At 39.5% G+C, this 24,628-nt stretch overlaps 1 protein-coding gene across 2 annotated transcripts in view; it reads right to left on the bottom strand.

Moving 5' to 3' along the window:
- The window catches only part of LOC139938644 (uncharacterized), a 55,842-nt gene extending 31,316 nt beyond the window's left edge, over positions 1-24,526 (bottom strand). Inside the window, exons 1-15 of one of the 2 annotated variants that reach the window (XM_071934248.1) lie at positions 24,456-24,526; positions 22,813-23,455; positions 21,879-21,929; positions 21,358-21,428; positions 20,469-20,670; positions 18,430-19,101; positions 17,314-17,364; positions 16,328-16,429; positions 14,709-14,907; positions 12,888-12,979; positions 11,961-12,104; positions 10,367-10,485; positions 9,730-9,889; positions 9,133-9,320; positions 8,439-8,522 (exon numbers count right to left, since the gene is read on the bottom strand). In XM_071934248.1, the coding sequence (XP_071790349.1) occupies positions 8,439-8,522; positions 9,133-9,320; positions 9,730-9,889; positions 10,367-10,485; positions 11,961-12,104; positions 12,888-12,979; positions 14,709-14,907; positions 16,328-16,429; positions 17,314-17,364; positions 18,430-19,101; positions 20,469-20,670; positions 21,358-21,428; positions 21,879-21,929; positions 22,813-23,347 (2,670 nt within the window). In that variant the 5' untranslated portion in view covers positions 23,348-23,455; positions 24,456-24,526. The remainder of the gene's footprint in view (positions 1-8,438; positions 8,523-9,132; positions 9,321-9,729; positions 9,890-10,366; positions 10,486-11,960; positions 12,105-12,887; positions 12,980-14,708; positions 14,908-16,327; positions 16,430-17,313; positions 17,365-18,429; positions 19,102-20,468; positions 20,671-21,357; positions 21,429-21,878; positions 21,930-22,812; positions 23,456-24,455) is intronic. The other variant, XM_071934249.1, reaches the window with a different exon arrangement.
- Between the last annotated feature and the right edge of the window lie 102 nt (positions 24,527-24,628).

The raw sequence follows: 24,628 nt of genomic DNA, 5'->3' as shown, positions 1-24,628 counted from the left end.
ATTTCTTACTTCAGTGAAATATCTCCATGGAGTCAAACAACAAGCCTAGATTTCTTACTCCAGTGAAATATCTCCATGGAGTCAAACAACAAGCCTAGATTTCTTACTTCAGTGAAATATCTCCATGGAGTCAAACAACAAGCCTAGATTTCTTACTCCAGTGAAATATCTCCATGGAGTCAAACAACAAGCCTAGATTTCTTACTCCAGTGAAATATCTCCATGGAGTCAAACAACAAGCCTAGATTTCTTACTTCAGTGAAATATCTCCATGGAGTCAAACAACAAGCCTAGATTTCTTACTCCAGTGAAATATCTCCATGGAGTCAAACAACAAGCCTAGATTTCTTACTTCAGTGAAATATCTCTATGGAGTCAAACAACAAGCCTAGATTTCCTACTCCAGTGAAATATCTCCATGGAGTCAAACAACAAGCCTAGATTTCTTACTCCAGTGAAATATCTCCATGGAGTCAAACAACAAGCCTAGATTTCTTACTTCAGTGAAATATCTCCATGGAGTCAAACAACAAGCCTAGATTTCTTACATTGCAGATAGCCATGATATTTGTAACTACTCTCGCTTCCACTGTTATATGAGAAATATTGATCCAACCAATACAAGGATGCATTGCTCAAGTTAAAGCCAGTAGCGTCATTAACGGCCTTCAGTACTACACGTAATTGGCAATAAGTTTGGTTTGATGAGAAACTACAGAGTATCTTGCGCCTTTTTCACATGGGGGAAAAAGCAGAAAAAAAAAATACTTGTCAAATCCCCCCCCCCCCCCTCGTGTGAAATGTACCTCTGCTCTGCACAAACCAGTAGGGCTGCCAAAGAAGTTCAATATAAACATGCCCACTGCCCAGCTATCCTAGCCTTGTAAACTTCTTGACAATAAGTTTTTGTTTTTATGAAATGCTACCCTAAATTGTTACGTTGTGTACGATTTGGCAATAAGTTTGGTTTTATGAAATGCTACCTACCCTTGTGCAATTATAACATCTCAATTATTGGCAATAAGTTTGGGGTTTGGGTTGTCTGAAATGCTATCCTACATTGTAGAAGTCAAGTGCACCTTTTGGCAATAAGTTTGGTTTTATGAAATGCCATCCTAGCCTTGTTTGTTTTTTATTTATTTTCTTTTTTAGATGCTGTTCTATTCTTTTTGATATAGAAACTCAAAATAATTGCATTCTTCAAGTTTGATCAATACAACAAAAAATTGCCCACTAAAAGCTAGTATAGCATCATCGACGTCAAATGTGTTGACTACTTGCGGACTCAGTTACCTGCGACAACAACAGAGACGACCCGAAGTAGACACACCCTGCTTGTAGGACTGTTTGACTAAAGAGCTACACCAAAGTTGTTGTTTACAACAACATGAATCAGTATGGAGGCTAGAGGCATGTGTCTGACCCTTCTAATGCTGACATGTTTTACTCAGATTGTTACTACTCTGAAAACACCCTGTGGCAGTTTAAGAAGCATAAGGTACTTTGCTTCTAACAACTGGAAGTTGCAGGATTCAATACTTCGGAGACAGACAACCAGATCAGTAGTTTCCTGTGTGGGTATTTGCCACTCAGAGCCGGCATGCTGGTCAATCAACTACTACTCTGATGGTCACATGTGTGAGCTCAACAATGCAACCCATGCTGAGTATCCTGCAGATATGATCACCTATGATGGCGCAGTGTACTACGATGGGGACGTACAAACACCAGCCTTATTTAAAGATGCTGCTGGCGCACAAGCCCAAACCACGACTGGCCATACCACAACTAGTCAACAGGCAGTTACCACTTCATCGGGTATTGTTGTCAACCCTCCAGGAGGTTAGAGATGCTGGTTGTGCACAACTTCAAAACCGATAAATTAACATTCAACAGATTTATGTTTAAAAGCCAACTGCCAGATGATACAAAGCAATGGTTTTAAAAAAGTACTGGATTTTCAGAATTTTAAAGAACAACTGAAAGAAACGGATCCACACCTTGAATGGGATACAAGATAATGTGGCACCAATTCCTGAACATGCTTTTATGAGCCCTTCTCCACATAATGACAAAGTGATCTAGGTTGGTTTACTTGCATTATAAAACACACAGGACTTCAACGTACCATCAGACCATCCCAAAATAAATTCACCAGCTAGAAACATCACATAGAACCCGATCACTGGAACCCATCACTCCAATCCTTCGCAATCTCAACTGGCTACCTGTTAAATCACGGATAGTTTTCAAAGTCCTAACACTCACCTATAAATGTACATGTAAACACGGATCAGCACAAGACTATCTCCAGGATTTTATTCAAGACAATCAACCTCCACAAAAACTTTGTTCCCGTTTGAAAGGTCTGCTCACAGCAGTTCCAGTCAACACAAAGTTCTACGGTCAACGTTCCTTCCAATATGCTTCACCTAAACTATGGAACTCTCTTCCCGACAAAATCAAAGACTGTACCACACTATAACAATTTAAATCAGAACTTGAAACCCATCTTTTTAAAGCTATTGGACACTTTGGGTAAACAGTTATGTCCTAATTTTGTTTCTGTACCAAAAGTGTCCACTGGTTTTAATTACAGAAGCGTATAGACTCTTTGTATCAATGCGCTATACAAGAACTGCTCTGATTTGTAATATCGGAAGGGAAAAAGCTATCACTGTGTCAAGCTCAAGGACACAAAAACCAAGACCAGACTCCGAACCTACACCCTAATAACACCAGAACGTAAGTCAATTATTGTTATTATTATTACTATTACATTTCGTATTTTGTGGTAATGAAAGCATTGATACCTCAAAGCAAACTTAAAGGCAGTGGACAGTGGACACTATTGGTAATTGTCAAAGACTAGCTGTCACAGTTGGTGTATCTCGACATATGCATAAAATAACAAACCTGTGAAAATTTGAGCTCAATCGGTAATTGAACTTGCGAGATAATAATAATAAAAACGCCCTTGTCTCACAAAGTTGTGTGCGTTTAGATGGTTGATTTTGAGACCTCAAGTCCTTTATCTGAGGTCTCGAAATCAAATTTGTGGAAAATTACTTCTTTCTCAAAAACTACCACACTTCAGAGGGAGCTGTTTCTCACACTGTTTTATACCATCAACCACTCCCCATTACTCGTCACCAAGAAAGGTGTTATGCTAATAATTATTTTGAGTAATTACCAATAGTGTCCACTGCCTTTGAAACAGGCATTTGAGTAACTACAGTATCCATGAAAAAAAAAGAGGAAAAGAGAAAACCTGGCAAAAAAAAAGGGGGAAAAGATTATTTCTTTACTTTTGTACAGAAAAGTGAAGAAAAAAGAGAAAAATTACCACCCCAAAGAGGGAAATCAGCTGAAACGAGAAAGTCTCACATGCCTGCTAAAAGCACTGTAACTTTGAAGCTTGTAGAAACCTGTATGTAGACAAGTTTGCTTGCTTTGATGAACCAGAAAACATCAAGGCAAACATTCTTCCTGCTTTGTTTTCTGGATTATTTGACTTGCACAACCTATTTGAGTAAACAAACATGACAAGCCCAACAACTTTCATCCCATCCAATCGTGCTCAAGGACACTTGTAAGAATCCAGACCAGCTAGGCGGGGATTCGAAACTACACTCTGTGAGCGACAAAACATTAACACTGTGTATTTTGATCATTATCTGTCAAAACGCGCCTTCACTGGGGTCAAAATGGGGTCACAAAGACGGCAAATGATTGAATGATAGTTGTTCTTTGTGTGTAAAAAGTGTGTGTGTAGCGTTTCGCACTATGCGCTTACAGTACAACACTGTAGATTTGAATTGCTTGTGTCACATTATTGCCATGCAGGTGAAGGGTTAGATTGGTTTTACGTGTAAACTAACCATAACTTTTTCTTTTTTAATTAATAAATGTCCATGGATCTCTTTTAAATTGCATAATGGCCATTTTAAACGCAGTCCTCACAACCCAATTCCTTATCATCTTTATTTGTAATGTATTGACCAGCAGGAACAAATTCATCACACTAACTCGGTCACTGTTTAAATTACTCATTATTTGATGAACCATCAGTAAAAAAATTACACAATAGAGATTTGAACAATAAACTGCACACAATTGTGTCATCGTGATTAGCCTTGAGCGTTGAACACGGCCGAATCGATAAGAGTCAGGTTTTTAGTGGGGAACTATTTCAACTTCTCCAGGCACGCAATTAAGGCAGCAAGGCAATAAAATAATCAATGTAACAATGTTAAAGGTATTGGACACTTTTGGTAATTACTCACAAAAATTTTTAGCGTAAAAAATTACTTGATCTGATGATAGTAAAAAACATTGTGAAAACTGGCTCCCTCTGAAGTAATGTAATTTTTAAGAAAGAGGTAATTTTGCTCTGAAATATTAACTGAAAGCACACAAATACATGTATGTGCAACAAGGGTGTTTTTTATTTCATTAGTCTCTTGCAACTTCGATGACCAATCGTGTCAAAATTTTCACAGATTTTTTATGAATACACTGTATGTTGGGATACACCAAGTGATAATACTGGTCTTTGACAATTACCAAAGGTGTCAGACAGTGCCTTTAAAGACACTGGACACTATTGGTAATTGGCAAAGACAAGTCTTCTCTCTTGGTGTATCTCAACATACATGCACAAAATAACAAACCGGTGAAATTTGAGGTCAATTGGTCCTCGAAGTTGCACGATTATAATGTAAGAAAAAACACCATTGCCGCGCCAAGTTGTGTGCTTTCAGATGCTAGATTTAGGGACATCAAAATCTAACTCTGAGGTCTCGAAATCAAATTAAAACATTTTAGTGGAAAATTAATTCTTTCCCCAAAACTATGTTACTTCAGAGGGAGCTGTTTCTCACAATGTTTTATACTATCAACAGCTCTCCATTTCTTGTTCTTAAGTAAGTTTTTATGCTAAAATTATTTTGAGTAATTACGAATAGTGTCCACTACCTTTAAGGCAGCAAGCTGGAAATATAAATCAATGCAACAATATTAAAGAAGATGGGTTTTAAATCAATGGCAATTACATTCTCATCGGCTAATATTGAATCTCCAATTAACCATTCAGTAGAGTCAGGGACCCACTGCCCTTATTACTTTATTGGTATCAATTTCTCACATTGTCTACATTTGTGTCAACTCTCCGTAGATGACGTACTCCACAGGGAGGTGAGATGGTTGAAGGAATTAAATATATGGCCCAGTGACCAGGGGGAATAACGTCAGAAGCGCTTTGATACGCCCTTCAGGCTGTGATTAAGTGCTATAGTAAAATCGGTTATTATTATTATTATTATGACGTAGCAAATCCAACCTGCCTATTTCCTACATTAGTTTTATTCCATCATTTTTACACACTGGGGGTTGCAGAGACCATCCTTGATTTTGCTCTCCAATGATTGCAGTGTGATGCAGAAATTGTGTTAACTGCTGAATGCATACATACAATACAATCAGAAGGGGATTTAACCATTTAGGATTTGAGGCATTGCGTGGTGAGGTATCAAAATATTTGGTTTGCAGTAACAACATGTGTGTATCTACTTGCCAGGTAGAGTTTGTTCCTTAGAGAACTGTCTTGCTTTATATTCCACAACTGCGGAGTAGATTTTCAGAATTCAGGAGACTTCTCAGTTCTGAAAAGAACTGTCTTGCTTTTTAACTACTTCCTAGGCAGAACGTAGAAAATCTGCAGGGACTACTGCTTCAGCTTTTAGAAGATCGTTAAAGTAACTTCACTACCGCGGAGTGTGTTCTTAAACGAGATTTTGACAACTACTCAGACGAAACGACCTACATTGCTAGTTTAAATCGTTGTTCCTTTTTAAAACGAGACTTGCTGTATAAATTCTGCTGGAGTTTAGGAGAAGTGACAATGAAATCTCAGGCAACCTTCATTATTTATATGCTGAGTGTGCTTGTTGGTAATAAGGCACTGGCGTATAACAACTATAAGGTAATGACAAGAGAGTTTCAGTCAGCTGAAAATAAAGTACTCCGAAACGCTCCCTACCAAGTGGTGACTACGCGTTCGTACATCATCTGCGTCAGCGTCTGCCACTCCGATTGTAACTGTCAGTCGGTTAATTATGATAAACGTGGGCAGCTCTGCGATTTGAACAACACAACGAGAGCTCAAGATCCGAGCAACTTCATCACACGCTACGGCATGGTTTACTTTGATGCAGATAAGAGTACAGCCCAATTCTCCACGTTCACCTGTGAAGACCTGATGCAAGCAGGCCACAGTATGAGTGGGATCTACCTGATATGGAATAGCAGTAATCCATTGCAGGTCTACTGTGACATGGACACTGGCAGCGAAGGTTGGACCGTCATCCAGAGGCGCGTCGACGGGAGTGTCGACTTCTACCGCAATTGGACCGACTACCGGGACGGTTTTGGCGATCTGGCTGGAGAGTTTTGGCTCGGCAACGACAACATACACCTCCTCACCGAGTCCGGGGGAACGTGGCGACTCAGAGTCGAGTTGGAGGACTGGGCAAACGGAACGGCATGGGCTGAATACGGTGAATTCTCGATAACGGCGGAGAACGACTTGTACACGCTTCGCATCGGTGACTTCGCAACTGCTAGCACAGCGGGTGACTCCATGATGGCATTTCATAATGGATTGAAGTTCTCCACCAGGGATAACGATAACGACAAGTCAAATGGCACCTGCGCAAAATGGTTTGGGGGCGGGGCCTGGTGGTACAGGAATTGTCTTAAAAGCAACCTCAATGGTAAATATTACAACACGGCTGCGCAGCTCCATGGACATGGCATACAATGGGTTTCATGGAAGGGGGACATGTACTCCCTCAAGGGGTGCACCATGAAAATCATCCCCAACTCTTAAATACAACATTTCAAGGCAGGGTCATCCTGGTCATAGATTTGTGGTTGTTGGGGTTAGAATGGGGAAGGGGAGGGGGTTGCACAACGCATTAACATTTCACTTTGTTCTAGAGTACAACGTAAAAATTAAATGCACTGTACATTTGCTTTTAAAAACATGTGAAATAAGTGTTCACCAATACATGTATTTAGCAACTAATAAGAGTTTGTACTAAATTAACCATTATTAGTTAGCCTTGATCAACAGGTGCATGCAATGTAATGAAGTACACCATGAAATTAGAAATACAAAAACAACTTTCATGACAAATGAAATGAAGTTAATGTGAGATTACTTGACCTGAACAACAATGATTGTGTGCGTATGAGGCTGAAAATATTGTATGTTTGTGCAGTCATATAATACATGTATGCATACCGGTAGTTAATAATACATTTACAGGAAAGCTTCATTAAAAGAAGCTCAAATGAAGCTCAAATAAAACCATAGAGTTATATTATAAGAACTAGAGGGCGCACTGGTGATGCTGCTTGCACAAACGCGACAGGACAGCAAGATGACAAGCACGCCATTTTGTCATGTCTGTACGCGCGTTAAATATGAATTACACGTTCGAGTTTTTTTATTGAACGCTCACGGGATGCTGTTCGTTCAATTTACAAAATGGCCGCACAAACACACGCTGTGAGATCGCTGTTTTGTCAATTTAGAAAATGGCCGCCTGCGCGCATGCCGGGGCGCGTATATAGACCAGTGCGCCCTCTAGTTCTTATATATAACTCTATGAATAAAACATCTGTTTCCTCTGGCAACTCACACCTGTTATCTCCATGTGATTCCTTTTCCAGTGGACATAATTGGATCATGCACAAACCAATAGGGCTGCTGACTGCCCCAGGCAGATTAACTGTTCATTTATTAAGTTCAATGACCCAAGTAATTCAATGTAAACACCTAATTTGTGAAAAGGATCATGTGTAGTTTCCGTGTTTTGTGGCTCAATTCTGAATTCTTTTAATGGAGCTTTCCCATAATGAGTAGATGATTAATAGATTCATGTACAGTGCTTGTCCTCATTGACGCATAAAAAAAATATATAATAGCAATTGTTGTGTTTTAAGTATGTAGTTGAAGACGATGTTAATTGGTATGTAGAAACATGAACCTGTACCATAATGTGCCACATCAAAATGTCACGCAAGGTTAACGAGAAAATATGTAACGGTCATGCACCAAATTGATACCACAAGGTCATACACGCTGACTTAACATGTCAAAGGTCATACAATTACAGTAAACAATCACTCCTAAAAAGGAGACACCTTTAAAGAAAGAATCATGAACTCAAGTAACCCGAAGGTCGCGACACATGAACTCAAGCAGTCCAAAGGTCGTGCACCCATGAACTCAAGCAAGCACCCATGAATGTTAGGCACCAGACAGGTCATACACCTTGTACAAGGTCATGCAATGGTTGTTCACTAACCCAAGGGGTTAAAATGCATGCGATGATGAGCAGGCATGATATGATTGGTGTGAATTATCTTACCTCCAGCTCTAGTTTGCTGAGTTTTTCATCGTCAATGCGATATGACGACAAAAGGTCAGAGCCTGCCGATGACCCAAAGCTGACCTGAAATTGAGGTCGTGTCAAAGATCAAGGGGCATGCATGCTAATCATTTTTTTCTTGCACATGTACACTATTTCGATATCAATACATTTTTTGAGTCCAATAAATTTAACACAAGACACCCTAAATACAATGTTTGTCTTCTTGATGATCTTATTGTACATGTTCGTCTGATTTTGAGAATAGAATCCATCCCCTCCCACACCGGAGGGCAGGGCCATTTCCTTTTACAAAAGGCTCTTCCATTAGAAGCTCTTAAAGTCTATGGGGGAAAAAACGTTTGTAGGGGCACCAAGGCAAACACCAGGAATTCCAGGATTGTACATGTACTTCATTGAGACAATGAAGATGACTGCCTTGATGCCCCTTGCCATTGCCTTAAATGCCCCTTGAAATGCACATTTCCCTTATGGAAGTGCCCTTCACTGAGGAAAAAACTGCTACCTATGCCCTTCCTCAGGAACAAGTCTACATGGTTCTCCCCCTGCAGAAAGCTTGCATATCCATGAAATTGGCCCAATACGCAAATTTGGCTGCTGGTACGCCATAATTTTTTTCGGCCTATACGAAAAGAAAAAAAACATTTCCACAAAACTTTAAATTTCAACTCACCCCTGAGAAGGAGACCTTGGATGAGCCTCTAGAGCTAGTGGAATCGTTTCTTCGAACGCTAAAGTCCTCTGTCTCCTCGTCCCCATCCGACAGAGCGAGCTGACTGTCCTTGCTCGCCACTGCACAGAGGACGAAAGCGTGTGAATCTGACTGCAACGGAATGGCCTCATCTTCCACATCTTGAAGATCTGGTGGCAAGGAACAAAGATGGATGTTTTTAAAAAGCTTCTGAGGATGTGCTCTCTGACTTTAAAGGCGCTGTACACTATTTGTAATTACTCAAAGTAATTGTTAGCAAACAAACAAAATAAACAAACAAATCTGTCCAAATATTATTATTTTATTTTTTTAGCACTGTATACTCAGTACATTGTACTTTCCAGAGTCCTGTGAAAAAATATCACAGGCATGTTACTCGGGTGGGATTCGAACCCACGACCCTTGCAATTCTAGAGTGAGTGTCTTACCAACTAGACTACCGAGGCAACCCGGTAGCTAGAGGCAGTTTGAATCCTATGTTTTGGGAGCGGGTACTGCAACGTTATAATAGATGTTAAATCTGTCCAAGTTCAACTCTGCAAGACTCAATGCTCTTACCTCCAGCTTTGTCCACCTCCAGGAGACAGAAGGCCTTAGGGTCTGCATGAGTCAAACCAAACTTAAGAAGGCCTAGCGGTATGACCTCTTTGGCTGGGGTCGACAGTGAGATCGCTAGAAGCTTCCCTTTGGGTTTCTCATTGTCAAGACGCAGCACAATCTGTAAGCAGCAAGAAGTGAGCAATGAGTTGATGTGTGGAGTGATTTAAACACATTATGTGAATTGACCATTAACAGCAGATCCAAGTTTGGATAAAACAAACTTGTGTCGGTAACTCACTGGTTTGAGCAACAGCAGTTTTCATCAAGATCTTTCTTATCTGATCAACAGTTAATGGGGCATGAACAGGTAGGTCGTTTGGAGGACCACCTGTAAGTTTACTGACAAAAATATCAACAAAACTTCACAGTACAATTGTTGCACGCTGTTACGGGATCCATGGCGTTTTGTACACCCAGGGGGGAAAATGGCACCCGAGGCGAAGACGTGCAACAATTGTTTTGTTATACCTTGGTAGTATGATTATTCCTCTTCTTAAACAAGGAATCTGTGAAAATGCGGTTAAATCCAATGTGTGAGTTAAGAAAAGTGGTGAAGAACCATGCACAACTTCAACCCAAATAAAAAGGAACACACCTTTATGGAACCTCCTTGAGCAGGTTTTTGTCTCAGCTCATAATGACGAGGGTTCCGCTCAGGCCAGGTTTGCTGGACGATCACTGGGCATTCGATCTCATCCATTTCTCTATCAAATCCTAAGGAATTAAATTAAAAAACAAAATAGAACATTCAGCCAGAATTCTTACTCATAAGGTGATCGTGATTTTTGAGGCAATTCATGGTAAGGTATCAATTTATATTTGGTTTGCGGTAACACCTTGTGTACATGTATATCAATCTTTTTTGTTGTGTTAATTATATTCTTTTGAGAACTTGTCTAGCTATTTATTCCTCTGCTGCAGAGTACATTTTAGGAATTGAGGAGACTCCTCAGTCTTAAACCGAACTGTCCTTCTTATTAACTACTACCCAGGATGAAATAATAATAATAATAATAATAATAATAATAATAATAATAATAATAATAATAATAATAATAATAATAATAATAAAAATAATAATAACAATAACAATAACAATAACATTAACATTAACATTAACATTAACATTAACATTAACATTAACATTAACATTAACAGTAACAGTAACAGTAACAGTAACAGTAACAGTAACAGTAACAGTAACAGTAACAGTAACAGTAACAGTAACAGTAACAGTAACAGTAACAGTAACAGTAACAGTAACAGTAACAGTAACAGTAACAGTAACAGTAACAGTAACAGTAACAGTAACAGTAACAGTAACAGTAACAGTAACAGTAACAGTAACAGTAACAGTAACAGTAACAGTAACAGTAACAGTAACAGTAACAGTAACAGTAACAGTAACAGTAACAGTAACAGTAACAGTAACAGTAACAGTAACAGTAACAGTAACAGTAACAGTAACAGTAACAGTAACAGTAATAGTAATAATAATAATAGTAATAATAATAATAATAATAATAATAATAATAATAATAATAATAATAATAGTAATAATAGTAATAATAGTAATAATAGTAATAATAGTAATAATAGTAATAATAGTAATAATAGTAATAATAATAATAATAATAATAATAATAATAATAATATACAGTGCTTGTATAGCGCTATTCCAAAGAACATGAAGGGAGGAAATGGCCGAACTTCTTTCGCTTAGTTGATCAAGGGGACTTCTTATTATGGGTTCTTTAATGGTCTAAATTTTTCGACTAGCCTGATCTCCATGTAACTTCAGTGAATGAAGTTAATAACCTTCCACCCAGGTAGTAGTTAAAAAGCAGGACAGTTCTTTTCAGAACTGAGAAGTCTCCCAAACATCCGATAATCTACTCCGCGGTAGTAGAATAAAAAAGACAGTTCTCTAAGAACAAACTCTACCTGGCAAGGTACAGATACACACGTTGTGTTACCGCAAACCAAATATATATTGATACCTCACCATGAAATACCTCAAATCCTATATACATGTAGCCCAAGTTTTGAAATCTACTCCGCGGCAGTAGAATAAACAGCAAAACAAGTTCTCAAAGAACAAAATCTTCACAGCAGCTACACATGGTGTTAGCACAAACCGAGAAAACATAATAAATAAAGACTCAGATTCCAGATTCAGATTAACTGACCTTTGTCCTTGTGCTCAGATCCAGGTGAGTCAAGAATGCAATACAGCCTCCAGTCCTCAATGGTCCCTAACTTATCCAGGCTCAGTTTAATCAAATCCCTGACTGTTTCTGTCTCTGTCAGTCGCAGTGAGACTGTGGTATTACCTGCATAACAACAAAAACAATAGGTGATTGTCCATAACAGAAAACTCACGCCACTGTGGTACTACCTAAACAACAACAAAAACAATAGGTGATCATCCATATTTAAGAAAACTCACGACGATGTGTAGTGGTCTGCTAAAGTTTAGGACGCTCAAAGCTTTAAAGAGAAAAACAAAATTAAATCCATTTACAAACTTCCAAAAAGTTTCTGTTTCGTTTTGGCATGCAAGAATTTTTCCAGTGCATTGTTTTTTAAGAATGAAAATAACACACAAAAAGAGTCCTATTGTAGCACTTCATTTTGTTCACAGACATACCAACTCATTACCAGAAATTACCAGAAATTGAAGGAACTTGTTTGGTGTGACCAAGCCGTACAGACACTGGACGCCGTACGACACCTTTGGAAATTGTCTTCTCACTTGGTGTATCTCAACATACTCACAAAATAGCAAACCTGTGAAAATTTGAACTCAATTGGTCGTCGAAGTTGAGAGATAATAAAGGAAGAAAACAAAACCTCGTCACACCAAGTTGTATGATTTCAGATGCTTGATTTCGGGACCAAATTCTGAGGTCTCAAAATCAAATTCAAATATTTTAGAGAGAAATAACTTCTTTCTCAAAAACAACGTTACTTCAGAACAGAATACAATGTTTTATACAATCAACAGCTCTCCATTGATCGCTAACAAGTAAGTTTTTATGCTAACTATTGTTTTGACCAGTCACCAATAGTATCCAGTGCCTGTAAGCAACAATAATTACAAGAAGGTTCTTTACCTGACCGCATGATGTCAGTCCACACATGGATCAGGTTGAAATCACGAGATTCTCGCCTCTTGGGTGATATCACACCCTTCAACTTGGACAAACTACAAGAAAACAACACAGAACGGAAAAATGATTCTCAAACTGTCTCACAAATAAAAATTGTTATTTTTTAAACAGTAGATGCACTATGCCAGCCAGCAAACTGTAAGTTTTTTAATGATAGATGCACTCTGCCAGCCAGCAAACTGTAAGTTTTTTAATGATAGATGCACTGTGCCAGCCAGCAAACTGTAAGTTTTGTAATGGTCGATGCACTATGCCAGCCTGCAAACTGTAAGTTGTTTAGTGATCGATGCACTGAGCCAGCCAGCAAACTGTAAGTTTTGTAATGGTCGATGCACTATGCCAGCCTGCAAACTGTAAGTTTTTTAATGATAGATGCACTGTGCCAGCCAGCAAACTGTAAATTGTTTAGTGATCGATGCACTATGCCAGCCTGCAAACTGTTAGTTTTTTAATGATAGATGCACTGTGCCAGCCAGCAAACTGTAAGTTTTTTAATGATAGATGCACTGTGCCAGCCAGCAAACTGTAAGTTTTTTAATGATAGATGCACTATGCCAGCCTGCAAACTGTAAGTTGTTTAGTGATCGATGTACTATGCCAGCCAGCAAACTGTAAGTTGTTTAGTGTTCGGTGCACTATGCCAGCCTGCAAACTGTTAGTTTTTTAATGATAGATGCACTGTGCCAGCCAGCAAACTGTAAGTTTTTTAATGATAGATGCACTGTGCCAGCCAGCAAACTGTAAGTTTTTTAATGATAGATGCACTGTGCCAGCCAGCAAACTGTAAGTTTTTTAGTGATCGATGCACTATGCCAGCCTGCAAACTGTAAGTTTTTTAATGATAGATGCACTGTGCCAGCCAGCAAACTGTAAGTTTTGTAATGGTCGATGCACTATGCCAGCCTGCAAACTGTAATTTTTTAATGATAGATGCACTATGCCAGCCAGCAAACTGTAAGTTGTTTAGTGATCGATGCACTATGCCAGCCAGCAAACTGTAAGTTTTGTAATGGTCGATGCACTATGCCAGCCAGCAAACTGTAAGTTTTGTAATGGTCGATGCACTATGCCAGCCAGCAAACTGTAAGTTTTTTAATGATAGATGCACTATGCCAGCCAGCAAACTTTAAGTTGTTTAGTGATCGATGCACTATGCCAGCCAGCAAACTGTAAGTTTTGTAATGGTCGATGCACTATGCCAGCCAGCAAACTGTAAGTTGTTTAGTGATCGATGCACTATGCCAGCCTGCAAACTGTAAGTTTTTTAATGATAGATGCACTGTGCCAGCCAGCAAACTGTTAGTTTTCTAATGGTCGATGCACTATGCCAGCCTGCAAACTGTAAGTTGTTTAGTGATCGATGCACTATGCCAGCCAGCAAACTGTAAGTTTTGTAATGGTCGATGCACTATGCCAGCCTGCAAACTGTAAGTTGTTTAGTGATCGATGCACTATGCCAGCCTGCAAACTGTAAGTTTTTTAATGATAGATGCACTGTGCCAGCCAGCAAACTGTTAGTTTTCTAATGGTCGATGCACTATGCCAGCCAGCAAATTGTAAGTTTTTGAGTGATAGATGCACTACGCCAGCCAGCAAACTGTAAGTTTTTGAAATGATAGATGCACTATGCCAGCCTGCAATTTCAAACCAATTTCAAAACAAAAATCCATTTTGTTTTAATTTTCTTTTCAACAGTGACTATTCTGAATGGCCCCAAATGAAAAAAAAAATATAGTATTAAATATCTGGATTGCAATCCCTTACCCTCCCTTCTTCTTCTTCTCATCCTTCCGTCCCTGGTCGCTGGCCGTGCTCGGTGTCCGGCTGGTACTACTAAAGGAGTCTGGTAACGCTAGGGTCTCCGGTGGGAGAAGTTGAACCTCTTCACTGTCTGACGACTGAAGAACCTTCATGGCAGCCAGGTACTTCTTGTGCTCATAGCCACTGGTTCTATTCACAGCACCTAAATTTTTCATCGGGAATGAGGTTTGGTTTAATAATAATAAACAATATCATCTTCCAGTATACAAATATTGAGTGGCTGAGAGTGGAATGGGAGGAATATGGACTGTTCCATTTCACGAGGCGAAGTCAAGTGAAATGGAACAGTCCAAATTTTACCGAGCGATAATATTCTTTCCATTCCACTCTGAGCCACTCAATATCTGTTTTATATAACTGACATATCCTTGTCATTTGATGTATTTTAAAAGGATAACACTATGAAAAATCACACAAATTACTGACAACCAAAAATCATATAGCGCCGCGTAGCGGTAACAATGCACAAATCGGATCACAACCTTTTGCACAGGCATGACAGGTGCTCCTTTGTTTTAGCAGCGGTGGGGCGGCGCTGTACTGCTTAAAAACATTGGGAACAAGGATGATCCTAGCTGTTGAATGGGAAATGCTATCCCCCATGGGCGAATAGGTCTTTCTGATCGCCGGTGCAGATGGGAGTAATAGTGAATGTCACGTGAAGTAAGTTCCACCAATCAAATGACAAGGATCTGTATGTCAGTTATATAACAATACACACTAATCCACCAATCATATGCTCAAACTGGAAGGGGGATAAAAACATTAATCTTCCAGTACGCACTTATCCACCAATCAGATGCTCGAACTGAAGGGCAATAAAAGCATACTACTTCCTCTGTTTTATATACTACTTCCTCTGTTTTTATTGCACAGTGCATATTGTCAGTGTCAATGCGTCACGCTCCGTATATACAGACAGTGCAAAAATTGCATTCTAAACTTTGTGTGCGTGCATGCTGTTCGTCGCGAAATAACGTTCTGAAATTTTAAACTTTGCGCGTTGCGGTGAGACTGGATGATAAATTTGTTTAACCTGCGCGCTCGTGGAATACTAAAAAATAAAGCGCAGGTTAAAATTACACAGAATGTACTATGAAAGACATTTTATCTGTGTGGAATGGGTATGCATTTGATGGGATACACCAATTGAGAATACTGGTCTTTGACAATTACCAAAAGTGTCCGTACCTTTAAAGGCAGTGGACACTATTGGTAATTACTATAAATAAATATTCGCATTTAAAACCCTAATTGGTGACGAGTAATGAGGGAACTGTGGATAGTATAAAACATTGTGAGAAAAGTAATTTTCCATGAATTTGATTTCAAGACCTCAGATTTAGAATTTGAGGGCTCGAAATCAAGCATCTGAATGCACACAACTTCGTGTGACAAGGGTGTTTTTTATTTCATTCATATCTCGCAGCTTCGACGACCAATTGAGCTCAAATATTCACAGGTTTCTTATTTTATGCATATGTTGAGATACACCAAGTGAGACGACTGGTTTTGACAATTACCAATAGTGTCCACTGCCTTTAAGAGAGAAAGAAACTTACTGATGAGATCCATCTCGGGGACATTGGCGGTGGGATTGTTGAGCTCATACAGTTTAGCCAAGAGCAGCTCCCGATCATTTTCATCATTGATCTCCATCACATCTGCAAGAATTATGAACATTAATCTTCATAAAGGACAAATCTAGGATTCGAACTGCCTCTAGCTAGCCGGGCAACCTCTGTGGTCTAGCGGTAAGACATCTACCCATGTCTGTATGCTTCGTTTTTAAAAGGGCAAGGACACCAAGCATTTTCTCCTTGGTAAAAGGCAACCTTTGAAGAAAATGTAAATTTCTACTGGAGCATTTCAAGGGCACCAAGGCAATGACCAAGGGACATGAAGGCAATCCCATCTGTTGCCTCTGTGAAGTATCAAGCCTGCTACTCTAGACATGCTAGAATGGCAAAGGTCTTGGGTTTGAATCCCAATCAATAATATTATTTATTTATTACATTTTCACATGAGAGATCGCCAAACAACCCAAATCAACTGCTACCAGAAACACATTGCCACCTACATGAACCTCATTCACAGTCAACGAGGATGTAGCCATGGGTATCATTCACTAGGAGCCTGGCTGGTAGAGCAGGGCCCAATTTCATAGAGCTGCTAAGCACAAAAATTTGCTTAGCAAGAAATTTCTTACTTGATAAAAGCAGGACTATCAACCAAATTTTTCATTTGATTTTCAGGATAAGCAAACCACAGCTGAATACCAGTAACAAGCAATATACAACAAATGGAAATTTGGTTGGTAATCCTGTTTTTATCAAGGAAGAAATTTCTCGCTAAGCAAATTTGTGTTCTAAGCAGCTCTATGAAATTGGGCCCAGTAGGCACTACCCTCCCTATGCTCAAGGGCACGAGCATCATGGATGGAAACAAAGGACATATGGCTTGAAATAGTTGTCATGTGGACTTGAAATATAGAAAATCCTACACCTCAAAGACGGTCTTGTTTTGTAAAAATCAAACAGTCTCTCACCTAAAAGTTGCATATCGATGTTAAGTAACTGCTTCCCAGTCACTTCATGCTCTGAAACAAAAAAAGGGTATACACATCAAAACGAAACTCTCTCACAAAACCAGTCTCTCTACAAAACCATGCATCACAACAACAAAAATATCTCCAAGAATCTCTGATTTAAGCATGAGTGGCCATTTTATCACAGCAGTTTTAAAGCATTTAAAGACCCCAAAATCATCGCCAGAATTCCTGACAAGATCATCTTGAATTGTTTTGAATTTGATGCATTTTACACAGGTTGCTGTAGGCCCTAAAATGTCTTCTTACCCTTATACTATTAAGCACAGGTTATATCTGCTCTAGCAATAATAATTTAGGGGGCTAATCGTCCTTACACGCAGCTACGGCTGAATTGCGAAGGACGCGGCTACGTGTTCGAGAAACAGGCATGCAAGGGGGCAGCCACATCAACCCATTATGACCACGGAGCACAGCCAGAATCGAAAGTGTTTGGTTTTTTCCTGAGGGAGGAAAACCGGATAGTCTGGAAAACCCTCGTGGCAAAGCAGAGAACCAACGCACAACTCAACTCACATATGGCTCTGACCGGGAATCGAACCTGGGTCACCTTGGTGAGAGGCAAGCGCTTTACGCACAAGCCAACCGTGCCACCCTAAATACAAAGGTCTCAGGTTCAAATCCCATCAGAGCGATTTGCCTGAGTATACAGTACTTAATTTGCATCGGTGTAAGATGAAAAAAACAAATTACACTCTTTATCCCGGATGCAAAAAGAACATCTACACGTACACAGATTGGTTGTATGGTGCGCTTATTGAAAACTAAAACCATGTGTGTATCTACTTGCTAGGTAGATTATGTTCTTTTTAAAACTTGTCTTACTGTTTATTCTACTACCACAGAGTAAATTTACTGAATTTGGGAGATTTCTAAGTTCTGAAAAGAAATGTCCTGCTTTTCAACTACGACCTGGTCGAAAGGTAACAAAATCGGGAAGGACTATTACTTTTGCTTTAGTGAATCGAGGCGACTTCAGTAACACGGAGTAAGCTCTTAATTCGTCTCTTCTAGACCTAACAGTTCAAGACCCACAAAATAATATAAATCTTTTACCTATAAAATGGCTCTTCAGATGAGTGAGTTGAACGTCTTCCAACCATGCAGCTACATCGCCCTCAGTCCAAAGTGTCACTACGCTTTGAGAGCGGCTTCTTGACGAGCCCAGTTTCCGATTAGAATCTCTTCCAGGGCTTCTGATGCCATCAACGTGGCTCTTGGAAGATGGTGTTGCACTTGCAGGAGACTCTTGATCATTCTCAAATAAACTGGAAGGTTTCTTGTTCGTTTTATTATGAGGGGTGTCAATGTAGAACTTAGAGGCAGCTGGAGACTTGTCGACAGGGCTTCTTGGACTGTGTACCTTCTGACCATTCCTCCTCGACTTGTCGACAGGACTTCTAGGACTGTCTGCCTCCTCGATGCTGCTCCATGACTTGTCGACAGGGCTTTTTGAACTGTGTACTTTCTGACCATTCCTCCTAGACTTGTCGACAGGACTTCTAGGACTGTCTGCCTCCTCGATGCTGCTCCATGACTTGTCGACAGGACTTCTTGGGCTGCGTGCCTTCTGACCACTCCTGCTTGACTTGTCCACGGGACTTCTTGGGGATGAATTGCTGTCCACAGGGAATGTTTTTGCATTGCTGTTGTCTGGAAGATCTCCCAGTGGGCTGCCTAGATCATCGGAATCAAAAGCAAACTCAGACTCCGAATCATTGTCAGTTTCTGCAACAAAAAAACAGAAGAAAATGTAATATTATAATTATTTTGCAAAACAAAATTTTCAGAAACACTGTAAAAACATTTTCACGTTTCACTTAGCAAACTATAAAAACACAACACAAGAATACAATCACATTATATTGCCAGCCCCCCCAAAAATGGTAGTTCCGGACACTGAATACTTGCTTAGCAGATAATTTAAACACACTCAATTTTCTCAGACCTGTTTGCTTTGATTTTGAAAGGGCAAGGGCACAAAGGTCACCCTATGAGGAAATTATAAATTAACTACATGTACTGAAGGATTTTAAGGGGACCAATGCAATGACTAGGGGACATGGAGGCAATCGCCTTTGTTGCCTCCGTAAGTATCAGGCCTGCTTGAAGCTTTAAAGATGCTATGTCAGATTCTTTGCCGATTTGACCCACAATTTTTCATTTAATATTCAACATGTATTTTGGTGGGGGTCGAGAAAGTTACAAGCTTTCATTTGAGCCATTGCTTGAAAAAGTCCGCCAATTATCAGTAGCAGTGAAATCGCGTGCTCAAAATTAGTTTTTGTCGGGATTCCGACAATTACATATCACGTGACCAATTCTTATGTGTTTTACAAGAAACGTTTTACATTTTTGTCATGGTTCCTGACCATTAAAAGTAAAAGTTAAACTTTTTTTTCGTTAGAGCGGGTGTTACTCTTTGAAATACCGTTCACTCAAAAAAACCTGAAATTGGTATTTTTTCAAAATAAAGCTTTTGTCACTAATATATGTGTTTTGATGAGTGGAATGTGAATAAACAGTTAACTAAGGTTTTAAAAAATCAGTTCTTATGTTATTTACAAATTTAAGAGTAGACCCCGGCCCGAGAGGGCGCTGTTCGTGATGTAAATCGAGGCAGACTTTGCCTGTAATGCATAGAGTAAACACAATTGCAAAGTACATGTACAGACCAAGTCGTGAGTTTGTACGTTTCAAAAAAAATTGTTTTTGTTTTTTTCAGGCAATGCCGACCAGGTATTGCTGCTGAATGCAGAAAAACACTTTTTGAAATGTACCAACTCACGACTTGGACGTACATGTACTTTGCACGTGTGTTTACTATACGCATTGCAGGCAAAGTCTGCCTCGATTGACGTCACAAAAGGGGTAGGCGGAGTCAGCCCCCCAAACAACTTTATATATTTTTTAAACATATAAATCGTGACAAACAATTACTAAAAAAATTGTTTTATTGTTCGTAAGCATATACTCTTATGTTTGAAAGAAAAAAAAAATATAATTCCAGGTGACTTTAATGTTTGGGGCAAAAAATCTGACATAGCATCTTTAATCGATTTGCAAATTAAGTGGAGACAGATATTGATAAGTACCTGGGGAATGCTTTTTGAGAACCAGTCTCGGTGGAGGGCTCTTGCTTCTTGGTGATTCTTTAAGATCAATTTTGACCGCCGAAGCCTTGGAGGTGTTGTTAATGCCATCAGATGCATCATCTCCACCAGAAAGGCGACTGGTGTGACTCAAGACTGACAGCTGCTGGTCCAGGGTGGGTCTGATCAGGCTGTTACTCTGTGCCTATGGATAACAATAAATTATGAAAACCTCAAAAACTGGACATTACACATTAATACTTAAATTATTTTTAGCATAAAAACTTACTAAAAAGTAACAAGCAATGGAGAGCTGTTGATAGTATAAAACAACAAACCTGCAAAAATTTGAGCTCAATTAGTTGTCGAAGTTGCGAGATAAAAATGAAAGAAATACCCTTGTCACACAAAGTTGTGTGCTTTCAGACGCTTGATTTCGAGACCTCAAATTCTAAATCTGAGGTCCTGAAATCAAATTCGTGGAAAATTACTTCTTTCACGAAAACTAGGCTACTTCAGAGGGAGCCGTTTCTCACACTGTTTTATACTTCAACAGCTACCCATTACTCGTAACCAAGTAAGGTTTTAAGCTTACAATTGTTTTGAGTAATTACCAATAGTGTCCACTGCCTTTAAAATGGGCCCTTAAGCATCCCCAATCCACCAAAATCCAGCAACATACTTGTATGTCTGATTTTGTTGGACTGAAGGCTGCACTAGTACAGGCCTACTGATTATGTTTTACAGGTGATCAGAATGTCAAACAGTTTGGACACCGTGGTAATGGACTTTGTTGGAGAGAGGAAAACACACAATGGAGTTAGGGGTTAATGATCATAAGAACAGAATTCACATGAAGCGATTAACGTGTCACTACTTCAATGTTGCTTACTTTGTTTTGAGCTGTTCTCACGGCGTCCAGAAACTGCCTCCTTAGCATTTCATCGTCCACTTCAAGATCAACTAATAATACAAAACAAAATATGGTCAACCTTTACTTGAACATTAGACCAGCAGTTGATTTCACAAAAAGTGTATGCACTGTGTAAGTCTACCCATGTTGGCAGTATGCAACTTAAACGACTTACCCCTGAATGCAATGAATAATGCACAAGTGAACTTGAACCGTTTCGTTTTAGAAATTAGCAAACCATTTTGAGTCAGCCCTGTATGCTTCCTTTTTGAAAGGATAAGGGCACCAAGGCATTTTCTCCTTGGTTAAGGGCATCCTATGGGAAAATTGTACCTTTCTACGGCATTTCTACTTTCTGCATTTTAAAGGCACCCAAACAATGACCGGGGGCATGGAGACAATAGCCTTTGTTGCCTCCGTGAAGTATATAAGGCCCGTATGCTTTAATTTGAATGTAGTTTTGCCATCCAGTTAAAATAAATGGCAGGCAAAAAACTTACCTAAGTCTTCTTCTGTTACATTCATTAAGTATTCTCCATCAATTTCACAACCTGAGTACGAAAAACAAAACAAGTCATTTACATGACAATCACTGGTACAAATGAAAACATTACAGTGCATTATAACACACCTCTTGCTTATTCTGTATTCTGGTTGGCTGAAACACGGTCACGTGGGATGAACTAATATAGTCTAGTGATCGCGCGCGCGTGTTTTGTGGGAACTATTTCCCAAGCAGGCACTAGTCTTTGAAAATAGTACCCAGTAAGAGTTACAGCGCCCTCTCTTGACTTGAACTGTGAACAGCAACTACAAAACTTCCTTTCTTTTCCAGATTTTAGTTCTTATTTTACATTTAAAGGCATTGGACACCATTGCGGGTAATAACTCAATATAATTATTAGCATAAAACCTTACTTGGTAACAAGTAATGGGGAGACATACGTATTAGACATTGTGAGAAACGGCTCCCTCTGAAGTGACAAAGTTTCCGAGAAAGAAGTAATTTTCCACAGATTTGATTTCAAGACCTCAGATTTAAAATTTAAGGTCTCGAAAGCACACAACTTCATGTGACAAGGGTGTTTTTTTCTCTCATTATTATCTCGCATCTTTGATGACAATTTGAGCTCAATATAATGTTCAGACACCAAGTGAGAAGACTGGTCTGTGACAATTACCAATAGTGTCTAGTGTCTTTAAGACCAAGCCGTGTTATAAAACGCATTTTGACTGGCATAACTCGGTAACTAATGTACGTCTATTCCCCCTCGGGCCTGTGAGTGACCAGAAGAGAGGCTTATTTCCGTCGGCCTTCGGCCTCAGAAATAGGTCGCTCTCCTGGTCACTCAAAGTCCCTCTTGGGAATAGTGCACTAGTTACCTCATTGCCAGTCAATATGTGTAAAATAATGACTGGCTTTTGGCAGCTTACCGTCAAACAACTCCACAAAATAATCCAATCCCTGGTCAGTCAGCCACGTCAGTACTTCCACCTCGTCCCAAAATTCTAACTCCCTCTCCTCGTAGCCCCGCCCACCAAAACTCTGATTCTCCTGATTCGACCCCGAGATACTGCCAGTGGTAATGCTACTTGAAGGACTCATCGGAAAGCCAGGACTTCGGACATTTCCATTTGGCTGAGGTTGGGGCGGACCAAAGGAAAGGGGTGGGGTGATTTTGGTGTAGTTCAAATCGATGGATTGTTGGGACGAGATCGACGCAGCACTCGATGCGTCGTTGTACGGAGTCGTCGGTGCTTTACTCTTCCTGCCGAAGAACCCACGACGCTTTGAGGAGGTGCTGCTGACCGGGCTCTCATTGGATTGGAAAGAGTCCTTCTGTTTCTTCTTGTTGCCTTTTTTTGTTTTCTGTGGGGTGACTGGAGGGGTGCCGACAGGAGGCATACCGACAGGAGCCTCCCCAGCTTGAGGTTGGGCTTGTGTCTTCTTCTTCTTCCGGCCGAACATGGTTGATGAAGAAAGGTCAACCCAAATCACAGAGAGAGGGTCTGATGAACGAGTCCTTGTAAAGAAGCTCGCTGAACTGTTTGCATATTTCTGAAGTTTGGATTCATCCTACAGGTAAACACAAAAATAGTTTTAATAGTGGCTTCTTGAAGTTCTTGTACAGCGCTCATATCCACCACCTAAGTGCGCTTTAACATACAGTTTATTAATTTTTGGTTTTAACCCATACACCAATATGCTATTGCTAGTCAGGCCTGGAATTTCATGGAGGCATTGGAGGCCTGCCCTCCAATGCCCTGGTCTTGGCCTTGGTGCCCTTGTTTGAATTAATTTTATTAATGATAAAATTAAAGCCATTGGACCCTTTCGGTAAACAGTGTTGTCCAAGGCCCACACTTTGTGTACCACACACAACTTCTATATCAAATAACAAACCTGTGAAAATTTAGGCTCAATCGGTCATCGAAGTTGGGAGAAAACAACGGAAAAACCCACCCTTGTTTCCGCAGGTTTCGCCGTGTCATGAAATGTGTTTAAAATAAATCTGTAATTCTCGTTAATGAGAATTTATATTGTTTTGCTGTTTTCTCAAAAAGTAAAGCATTTCATGGAATAATATTTCAAGAGAAGTCTTTCACCATTGCCTTCTGTAAACCCTGTAAGTTAATTGTAAATCTGTGAACTTTTTTTCTGAACCGAAAGGGTCCAATATCCAATGGCTTAAAATAAAGTTGTTTTTTAATTTTAAGCAGAAGATTTTGCTTAAAAAATTCTTTGCTAAGCAAGAAATGATTGGGGCACCAGTCACAGCAATGGTAACTGTAGTGTAAAATGGTTTGGCTGGTATTACCAGTGATAACTTAATTTTGTTTAAAGCAAGATTTGCCTACGCCTTTATTGAATAATAAATAAAATAGCAAGCGGAATTTTTTTGCACGCACGACGGACGGTGTACGGTGCTTTCGATTGGTGACAAAATAAGTGAACTTGTCCTTCATTTCAGAAGCCAGTGATTGTTTAATGAACTATTAATACTTTCCATCAAAAAATACTCAGTTCATACTTTCAGCTGTCAAATTATAATAATGAAAAGACACAGTTTTCTTACATTTTCTAGCAAGTCGAAGAAGTTGAAGGCTTCACACTGTTTTCTTTGAAGAATTTAGATTTGAAACTGCCTGGTACCCATTCAACTTGTTTGTGAGTAACGCTATAAGAAGTACAGGTATCGTACAAAAGCTAGCGTTAAAAATTATATATGTAAGAGTCGTCGGAAAAATA

The sequence above is a fragment of the Asterias amurensis genome, chromosome 6 (genome assembly GCF_032118995.1).
Source record: "Asterias amurensis chromosome 6, ASM3211899v1".
Classification (NCBI taxonomy): domain Eukaryota; kingdom Metazoa; phylum Echinodermata; class Asteroidea; order Forcipulatida; family Asteriidae; genus Asterias; species Asterias amurensis.
The sequence above is the reverse complement of the archived record's forward strand: the minus strand, read 5'-3'. Positions and strand labels throughout refer to the sequence as shown.